Source organism: Aspergillus fijiensis, assembly GCF_003184825.1.
Source record: "Aspergillus fijiensis CBS 313.89 unplaced genomic scaffold BO72scaffold_41, whole genome shotgun sequence".
NCBI classification, from domain to species: Eukaryota; Fungi; Ascomycota; class Eurotiomycetes; order Eurotiales; family Aspergillaceae; genus Aspergillus; species Aspergillus fijiensis.
In genome coordinates, this window is record NW_024469017.1 from 302,491 (window position 1) to 311,265 (window position 8,775).

Consider the following 8,775-nt stretch of genomic DNA (forward strand, 5'->3'; position numbering starts at 1 on the left):
AAAGTCTAAGAAGCATTACGGACTGAACAATATCTGATGTGAAGTTGCATTAGAATCTCTATCAAATCACACGTCAACCCATTTTGGACACAACTGTACACCAAGTAAAGCAACAATGCATGCATCCAAACACACTCAACACGGGGTATCATATCATCACAGAAGTCAAAAGAGCGCAGCAAAGTTGAATCATCCTTAAAACGCCGTCCCCCAACCCGTCCAACCTCCAACCGCTGACCCATCGCCGTTTTGTAACCCTTTAAATACCACTGGGCAGCAACATGAAGAACCCATCCAACACGGAAAAATGACTGAATTCATAAACCATTCGCCCACGCACCTGCCTGGACCAAGACCTCACGAGCTTGCCGCCACGGAAAGTTTCTTGGGCGCAGGTGCGGCCGGAGTCTTCGTATCAGCATCTGTCGCATTATCCGGCACAGTTGCAGAGACCGGTAAAGCCATGTCGACTTCGTCCACGGGGGTGAAAAGGTTCCCATCGGAGAACAGAGAAGGCGTAGATGAGGTGTTGTCGCCGGTCGAGAAGAGGCCACCGCCGCGCGAGCCGCCCAAAGCATGCGACAGCATCTCTTTGATGCGCACATACTGGTACTTCTTCTTGGTCGAGATCAAGGTGTGACTGACAAGGGGCTGTGGATGTGAGCGCGTGATCGCCGCCATCACGGCATCCTTCTCTTCATCCGAGTCGACCGGACCGTTATTATCTTGCTCGTCCTGCAGCGGCGCGTTGGCGTCGATAGCAGCCTCTGTCAAAAGTGCATTAGCCCCACGTTCTTCACTCATTCTGACTCGAGAAGAAGAAAGAGAAACTTACTCTGCTGCCTCGCCTGGTTTTTCTTCTGATACGCCTGCAGCAACATGTCGTATGGTAACGAACGTCCAGGGACCGCTCGCTTCGCACCCATCGAATGGCTCTTACAAGTCAAAGAGCGCGCACACTGGGCCCCATTCGGCAGAGTAACACCGCACTGTTTCTCGACATCCACGGGACCCTTCGGTTTGGCGGTCTTCGGTTTGGGCTCCTCCTTCTTTTTCTTCTTCGTCTTGGGCTCCTTGCTATCCTTGTCGTCGCCATCCCCGGCCTCCGTCTTCCGCTTCGTGCCCTTCTTCGCCCCGATCTCCGCCGCCATCCCCTTGACGGCGCTCTTCTTCGCGCCCTTCTGGCCCTTCATCGACGAATCCTCTCCACCTTCCCCTTTCTCCCCGCCGGGTCCTCCTCCCGCACCGCCGGCGCCGCCCACGCCCACCTCCTCGGTATCATCCTTATCACCGGCCTTGGCCCGATTCGCCGCATCGCGCGCCTCCTTCCGCTGGCGCGCCTTCTCCTGCTTCGCTCGAATACACCCGCGGATGTGTTCCACGGCATTCTGCTTGAGGACCGGCCTCTTGCAGGTCTTACAGATGACCGTCTCCAGATGATCTTCTTCTCGCGGCTTGCCCGTCGGGAAGGCGGCCATAGTCTTTTCGTCGATCTCCGGAAGAATCGGGGATGAGCCGGGGGAGGCGGGGGGTTCTGTCATCGCATGAAAGAGATTTTTCTTTAGCATCCTCTCTTCTAGTAGTTCCAATAGGAACCCCAACGTCTTCTTCTGCATCGAAATGATGTCTCCACACTCCCTTCCGCCTCAGGAACCCAGAGCAGCGCACCCTTTTCCCAGACAGAAACAAGAACAACACAGGAACCGAGAAAGAAAGAAAGAAAGGGGAAAAGAAAAAAAAAACATACCATCAGCCTTCTTCCTACCTCCCAGCTTCGCCGACTTCTTCAACTTGATCTTCCCGGGTTTCACATCCTTCTCGGAGAATTTATATCCGGATGCATCAACAAAACTGCCAGCAGTTGTTGTTGATGATGATGATGATGATGATGATGCGACAGAAGGGGCTGCAGCGCACAGTAAAATGGTGAGTCACGAAAAATTAGCCCAATATTCTTCTTCATTCGAGTGAGATTCCGCCTTCAATAGCTTTTCCGTCCCGAGGTATTGTTTCCTCTTGCCTCTCTCTTCCTCCATGATGACCTCGCACACACACATACACACACAGAGAGAAACAAAGCGACGAGAGAGAACAGCAAAGCAAGATGTACACACCGTTATTGGAAGTAGCCATGATTTGTAAACTCGAGCAAACGAGCCCCCGGGAAAGGGCTGATTCAATAAGTAATGTGATATAAAACCCGCGACTACGACCACGGCTGGTGATTTCGTTCCCTACTACCGTGGCCTCCCTTCCAAAGTTGGACGACTGATTGTATTGTGTGGGTTTCGAAGCGTAGAGAGAGGGTGATGACGGGGCGGGACGTTGTCATTCATGTAAAGAACGAAAGGGTGGGTTTTGAGGAGATGAGACGGTAACTTATATCGTGTCTAAGGAGAGAAGCTCGGTGCGAGAGCTAATCGACTGAACGGAAGGAGGGGGCGTGTTGCGACAACCCAGCACGGCGTAGCGTTGAAACAGCAGCAGCTGTAGTGCTTGCGATGCGATGATCGAGGCTACGTCCGGGGCCGGGGAGAGAGAGGGGGGTTTCCCGCATGGGGTTGGGTCACGTGCGCGGATTGGTGAAGGAATCCCTGCTTCTTTGACTTGGTGGAATCGCGAGGTGTACAATAGATCCAGGCTTGGAGAATAAGTGTTACTTGTTTAAAGCTTATAGAAATTGACTTCAAATTCATTGAGAAGAAAGAGCTGAATTGTTGACCAGTCCCAAACACCAGGCATATATCAAGGGCATTATGTAACACAAACCACTATATCATCTAAACAATTCAGAGGACTTAGAATCAAGTAATCACATATAAAATACATTTTCATAACCTGACTGTGTCAGGTACCTCGGCATCCTATCTTGATGAGAGGCAGACATGGTTCTCTGCCGCTGACGAAGTATGACATGTCCACGCTAAAGTACATGCTGTTGATACAGTGCAGCATCTATGCAAAAAGACCACACAACAATAGGATGAGGCACCTCACCTAGTTGTTGAGCTTCGAGAAACACAAACTGCTGTTGGTCCCTCCGAATCCAAAGCTGTTCGTCAAAGCCACGTCGATACGGCGCTCTTGCGCCTCGCCCGGGGCATAATTGCAATCGAATCCATCTGCTAGCCGCTCCAGGTTAATTGTTGGAGGCATGATGTTCTGAATCGCACTGTTAGTATTTCCATGACAAAGCTTGTTCGAGTGCGAGAAGAACACGCCTACCTCATTGACTGCGAGAACGACAAAGGCAGCCTCAATGGCGCCAGCACCACCAAGCAGGTGGCCAACGGCACCCTTGGTGCTGCTGATGTTGACCTCTACAGCTTTCTGCTTTCCACCTGGACCGAGAAGCAGAGCTCTGATGGCACTGTTCTCCGCCGCATCGCCCACAACTGTTGAAGTAGCGTGAGCATTGATGTAGTCGACAGCGGAGGGCGAAAGCCCGGCGTTCTTGAGCGCCTTTTTCATGGCCAAAAATGCGCCTTCACCATTCTCCTTGGGCGCGGTCATATGGTGCGCGTCCCCGGAGCAGCCGTATCCTTTTAGCTCCGCATAGATCCGAGCTCCTCGTGTCTTCGCATGTTCGAGCTCCTGGCAGCAGGGTTAGAACGTGACGTAAAGACAACGTGAACCCAAGAAGGCTATACCTCTAGGACCATCACTGCAGCCCCTTCTCCTACTACAAAGCCCTCTCGATCCGCATCGAATGGCCGAGAAGCCTTCTGCGGGTTGTCATTGTAGCTGGTAGCCAGACTGCGGGCCCTAGCGAAACCGCCAACCGCCAAAGGATGGATACAAGACTCCGCGCCGCCGGCTAGCATCACATCAGCATCACCGCACGCAATGAAGCGGGCTGCATCGCCGATTGAGTGTGCGCCTGTGGTGCATGCTGTAGTCGCTGCGTGGTTCGGCCCCTAAATGTAAAGTTAGTCGTGATAGGGTATTGGAGGGAGGTTTTGTCTGCCTACCATGAGCCCATATCTCATAGAAATGTGACCAGCACCGAGGTTGATCAACAACTTGGGTACAAACAGAGGCGACACTTTGCGATAACCCTGGCACAGTTTCAGCTGACGTTTATCCTTGATGCTCAACAAGGACACTTACACCCTTTTCATACGCCACAACCGTGTCATAAATCTCATCAAAATTACCAATACCCGACCCGAGACATACCCCCTAGACATGATACCTTTAGTAAAAAAAAAAAAAAAAAGAAAAGAGCACCAGTGGAAGGCTTCACTTGGGGTATGTACCGTTGCTTCCTTCTGTTCAAAAGTCGTTGGCATCCAGCCGGCATCTTCTAGAGCCTCTTCCGAAGCAGCCATTGCGTACTGCACAAATCGAGCCATCTTGCGCTCATCCTGCCACGGACAATCAGTTGGGGGCTACCCAATAGCCAGGGCAATACTCACGTCTCTGCTTAACCACTCCGAAGCCGTCCATCCGCCTTCGCCTCGAGCACCTTGCGGCACAACGGCAGCAACCTGACAGGGCACGTCCTTGAACCTAGCATCGCGATGCACGACGTTGACGATGCCACAATGACCGTCTAACAGGCGTTTCCATGTTCGACGGATGCCTGCGTCTCAGCTTAGATGATGAAGAAAAAAACGAAGAAAAAAAAAAGAAAAAAAAGCTACAGGGAAGGCTTGGGTCCCGCTTTCGTGTGCAACTACCCTCCTGGGCAAGTAATTGAAGTTGTACTTGACCTTCCCTTTTGGGCATGCCAGAAGTGGAGACCGTTTGAAGGGACGCCGCGGAGAAGACGCGGGCGGATTGAATTTTGAATCGAGATGTACTCACCTACCCCCAAAGGTGTGACTGCTCCTAAGCCTGTTACAACGACTCGACGCATGGAATCTTGAAGGAAAAGAGTTCTGTCTGCTTGTTTGTCCACCTGTCTGTCGGTCTACCCGTCAATGTAACTTATGTACTGAATTTCGACAAGGTTTTCGGGTACGGTAAGGAAGATTGAGCAAAGCTCCGCGGTAGGTTATTTCGGAGCTAAATCTGGAGCCACCAGACCTGCCCGGTACTATACTCGTGGTAAGGACCGAGCCAAGAATGGAGCAGGAGTGGATGAGAAATTCGACTGAATAAATTGAATAATAATCGATGGAATGATCTTTGTGAACTGGACCTTGAATTTGGAACCTGAAATGCCGAAGAGCAACCCGAAAGGGAAGGTTCTCACGACGTCAGAGAAACCAGGCCACAAGGCCGTCAATTTACCTCTCGGGTTCCTCGATACAGCCAATCAGCAGCGCATCTCCTATCGATAAGCCCGTCCACTTCCTCTCCCCGGTATTCAGGATGAGGGATGAGGGTCTCCGAGGTCATCGAAGAACGAGGGCGAGATTAATTCTTCCGAGTGCTCGAAATTTCTATAATTTCTATAAGAGACACCGCCCCCGAAAGTCTGCTGCATCGAAGCTTCTTTCTTTCGACCCATTTCTCACGGCTCACTCTCCACAATTCCCAAGAGAGAAAGCAGAGTTGCCAATTGCGCGATGAAATCCCTCACCTGGGCAGCCTGTCTGGCTTTGGCCGGCACCGCTCTCTCCCACACTCACCACGACAATGACGAAACGATCCCGGAGCGGTTGCGCGAGGAATTGCTGAAGAAATGGGATCAGGAGGTGGGCCAGCCATCAATTCTTCCCCCTTCTCTTCTTTCTCAACACTAGATTAATGTTCGACGATTTGTGTAGTTTACCTTCTCCGGCATTGCCAGCTTCGCCCACATGAAGCCTGTCAAGTGTCTCGTCGAACCGGATGAGCGTTACGATATTGCCGTCATCGGCGCCCCCTTCGACACAGCAGTCAGCTACAGACCAGGTAAGCTCCAAACAGCCATCTACATCGCCCTATCTTCCCAATGCCCACATGCCTAAACGCCTCCCTCATAAACAACAGGCGCCCGTTTCGGTCCCCGCTCCATCCGTGCGGCCAGCGCCCGCCAGATGGCCGGTACCAGCTACAACACCCGCGCGGGAATCAACCCCTACCAATCGTGGGCAACGGTCAAGGACTGTGGCGACATTCCAATTACCCCGTTCGACAATGGGTTGGCCGAGCGGCAAATGTACGAAGCCTTCCTGGAGCTGGGTTCCCGGCCGGCCGTGACCCGCGCTTCCTCCACGTACGGCACAAAGGGGATTTCGGCCGGAAAGTCGAAGCTCGTCACCCTGGGAGGCGATCACAGCGTTGCCCTTCCTGCCCTGCGTGCCCTGTACCAGATCTACCAGAAGCCTATCACTGTGCTTCACTTCGACGCACATCTCGATACCTGGAACCCCGTGCGGTACTCGGCTTACTGGCTCTCGGAGCAGTCGCACTTCAACCACGGCAGCTTCTTCCACAAGGCCAGCCGTGAGGGCCTTATCTGCAATGCGACCTCCGCACATGCGGGACTGCGCACACGACTGACGGGCGTTGACGATAGTGATTACACCAACCCTGGACCTGAGCAGGGATTCATGCGAATTCACGCAGATGATATTGATGAGCTGGGCCCCATGGGTATCGTGGATCGGATCGTCGAGCGCATTGGTCTAGATCCAGAACAACCCGTTTACTTGTCCGTTGACATCGATGTTCTGGACCCGGCGACCGCCCCGGGTACTGGTACTCCCGAACCTGGTGGCTGGACGACCCGAGAGTTCATCCGTATCCTGCGTGGCATCGAGAAATTGAACATCGTTGGTGCGGATATTGTCGAGGTGTCGCCTAGTTATGACAACAAGGGTGAGACCACGGCTCTGGCAGCAGCTCAGGTTGCTTTTGAGATTATCACCAGCATGGTCAAGGCTGGTGCAGGTGAGGATCTGGGTGGTTGGTACGGACGCAAAGCAACGCCCGAGGTCGAAATTGAGGTCGAGGTTGAGGTTGAGGACGTGGCAGTTGAGACGGAGGTCAAGGACGAGCTGTAAAACGCGATACATGCGATGACGATGCTATGTATATAATGAGTTAGTGAGGTCGTTTAGCAGTATGATGCAGGCACATCCCAGCAAAAACATGTCCTTGTCAATGGTCGGGCCCATATCATCCCAACTCTTCTCTACACGCAACGCAATCTCGAATGGTAGAATCTGAAATGAAACTTCGGTCATCACTATTGTATCTGTGTTATCTAATCCAGGCCTCGCATGAACGATTTGGGTGAAAATTGCACAGCAAATTGTGATAGGCATGATAACATATTGAGGGATGTTAAAAGAAGAAAAGAACACAGATCGAACCATCAGCCAGCCAAAAGAAGACGCCTCGACTTCCAACGCCAATAAAGACGATGAGAGTTTAGAAAGGAAGTAGAAGGGGAAAAGAGAAGAGAAGGAAAGGATCGGAGAAGGCGGGAGGGAGTTAAGTAGACAGTGGAAGGGCAATCGAATGAGCACGGAGAGATGAGCAAAGATAGTGGGAAGGGGTCGGAGGAGTTCAAATCGGGGGCCAATTGTACACGGCATCAATCGGAAGACGAGCTGATGGGCGATATGGTAGAGTATATGTTGGTGACCCTGTTCTTGCTTAGGAGAGCCCTCAGCAGTTTCCCCGGTGCAACCGAGTCACGGCGGGTCTTGCACTCGGGTGTCAGGGCTGCGGGCTGCATGGATGATATTCACTCAATGATCGGAGACAAAAACACATAAAAGTCTCAGGTTAGACGGTGGTCGAGTAAGCCAGCCCCTCCTCCGGGTGAAATGCCCAAAACTCCGTATTGTGAAATAAAACAATCCGTTCCTCCAAAATCATACGACATGTCTGTGATGCCCCGACGACAAGTGTGCAATCCTCTGGCGCGTACCAGCCTGCGATATAGGAGACGTGATTGTTTTACAATACCACACACTTCTTAGATTTCTTGGGCGCAGGCTCCAGGGCGGCAACGATGGCCTTCAGACCGATCTGTCAGCTTTCTCTATATGCAAAATCACGGGCGCTAGCAGAACGAACCTCATCAAAGACGTCCTTGAGCTTGTACTGCGTCAAGGCGGAACACTCCACGTATTTCACAGCGCCCAATTCTTTAGCCATCCGGTCTCCGTCTTCCTTGCGAATGGGCTGCATCTTTTGACGGGAAAGCTTTTCCCGAACAGCGGGATCGTCGCGCAAATCGGTTTGGGTGCCGACGATTAGGCAAGGAACACCAGGGCAGTGGTGGTGAACTTCAGGGAACCATTTTTCGCGGACGTTCTCGAAGGAGGCGGGGGAAGTGACGGAGAAGCAGACGAGAAAGACATCGGTTTGGGGGTAGGAAAGAGGACGGAGACGATCATAATCCTCCTGGCCGGCGGTATCAAAGAGACCCAGGGTGTATGGCTCATCGCCAATCCTAATGCGCAATAATGATAGTCATCGAGTCAGCCATCTATTGAGGAAGAGTCGCAATGTGATCATCTTGGATCCGAAGTCAGGAAGAGAGAGCGACAATGACGCGATCGATGACATGATGCTGCGCATTTCACCCAAGAGCGTTTCAAGGTGCTCGCCGTGCATGGGGGCAGAGGACAACGACTTACATGACCGTGACAGCATAGTTGTCGAAGACGGTAGGAACATATTCCGAGGGGAACTTGTTCGTTGTGTACGAAATTAACAGGCAAGTCTTTCCAACCGCACCGTCACCGACGACAACACACCTGCAAGATAGAAGAGACACAGATTAGCAGGTCGCCCAAGGAAAAGAGTGCCAAAAGACCAGTAGTACACTTAAAGAAAGGGGGCAGAGGCTGCGGGAGGAAGAGAAACGGGGGGTAAAATGGGGGG

The 8,775-nt window shown here is 52.3% G+C and overlaps 4 protein-coding genes across 4 annotated transcripts; 1 reads left to right on the forward strand and 3 right to left on the reverse strand.

Moving 5' to 3' along the window:
- Positions 1 to 38: 38 nt before the first annotated feature.
- BO72DRAFT_450078 (deubiquitination module subunit SGF73) lies at positions 39 to 2,499 on the reverse strand. Its single transcript, XM_040945169.1, has 4 exons — positions 2,115 to 2,499; positions 1,748 to 1,906; positions 836 to 1,534; positions 39 to 767 (listed from the first exon to the last, which is right to left on the reverse strand). The coding sequence occupies exons 1-4, from the start codon at positions 2,131 to 2,133 to the stop codon at positions 358 to 360; spliced, it is 1,287 nt and encodes a 428-aa protein (XP_040799164.1). The 5' UTR covers positions 2,134 to 2,499; the 3' UTR covers positions 39 to 357.
- A 252-nt stretch (positions 2,500 to 2,751) lies between these two features.
- On the reverse strand, positions 2,752 to 5,153 carry BO72DRAFT_487734 (putative beta-ketoacyl synthase (Cem1)). The gene is made up of 8 exons (XM_040947995.1): positions 4,810 to 5,153; positions 4,419 to 4,585; positions 4,260 to 4,367; positions 4,111 to 4,182; positions 3,972 to 4,058; positions 3,651 to 3,917; positions 3,226 to 3,594; positions 2,752 to 3,162 (listed from the first exon to the last, which is right to left on the reverse strand). The coding sequence occupies exons 1-8, from the start codon at positions 4,859 to 4,861 to the stop codon at positions 2,998 to 3,000; spliced, it is 1,287 nt and encodes a 428-aa protein (XP_040799165.1). The 5' UTR covers positions 4,862 to 5,153; the 3' UTR covers positions 2,752 to 2,997.
- A 205-nt stretch (positions 5,154 to 5,358) lies between these two features.
- BO72DRAFT_433814 (agmatinase) lies at positions 5,359 to 7,019 on the forward strand. The gene is made up of 3 exons (XM_040943219.1): positions 5,359 to 5,645; positions 5,718 to 5,844; positions 5,923 to 7,019. The coding sequence occupies exons 1-3, from the start codon at positions 5,517 to 5,519 to the stop codon at positions 6,936 to 6,938; spliced, it is 1,272 nt and encodes a 423-aa protein (XP_040799166.1). The 5' UTR covers positions 5,359 to 5,516; the 3' UTR covers positions 6,939 to 7,019.
- Positions 7,020 to 7,842: 823 nt separating this feature from the next.
- Positions 7,843 to 8,650, reverse strand: cdc42 (Rho family GTPase CDC42; the record flags this gene model as incomplete). The annotated part of the gene is made up of 3 exons (XM_040941500.1): positions 7,843 to 7,902; positions 7,963 to 8,341; positions 8,529 to 8,650. Coding segments are annotated over 3 exons (561 nt in total), but the record flags the coding sequence as incomplete, so codon positions are not given.
- Positions 8,651 to 8,775: the final 125 nt, after the last annotated feature.

Excerpts from the sequence above, each read along its gene's own strand:
- BO72DRAFT_450078 (XM_040945169.1), bottom strand. Across the intron at positions 1,535-1,747 it reads AGGTAGGAAGAAGGCTGATG|AACCCCCCGCCTCCCCCGGC; the intron begins GTATGTTTTTTT and ends ATGCGATGACAG. Across the intron at positions 768-835 it reads AAACCAGGCGAGGCAGCAGA|AGGCTGCTATCGACGCCAAC; the intron begins GTAAGTTTCTCT and ends CACTTTTGACAG.
- BO72DRAFT_487734 (XM_040947995.1), bottom strand. The coding sequence starts at position 4,861 with ATGCGTCGAGTCGTTGTAACAGGCTTAGGAGCAGTCACACCTTTGGGG. Across the intron at positions 4,586-4,809 it reads AGTCACACCTTTGGGGGTAG|GCATCCGTCGAACATGGAAA; the intron begins GTGAGTACATCT and ends GCTGAGACGCAG. Across the intron at positions 3,595-3,650 it reads CTGCAGTGATGGTCCTAGAG|GAGCTCGAACATGCGAAGAC; the intron begins GTATAGCCTTCT and ends CCCTGCTGCCAG.
- BO72DRAFT_433814 (XM_040943219.1), top strand. The coding sequence starts at position 5,517 with ATGAAATCCCTCACCTGGGCAGCCTGTCTGGCTTTGGCCGGCACCGCT. Across the intron at positions 5,646-5,717 it reads TGAAGAAATGGGATCAGGAG|TTTACCTTCTCCGGCATTGC; the intron begins GTGGGCCAGCCA and ends CGATTTGTGTAG. Across the intron at positions 5,845-5,922 it reads AGCAGTCAGCTACAGACCAG|GCGCCCGTTTCGGTCCCCGC; the intron begins GTAAGCTCCAAA and ends CATAAACAACAG.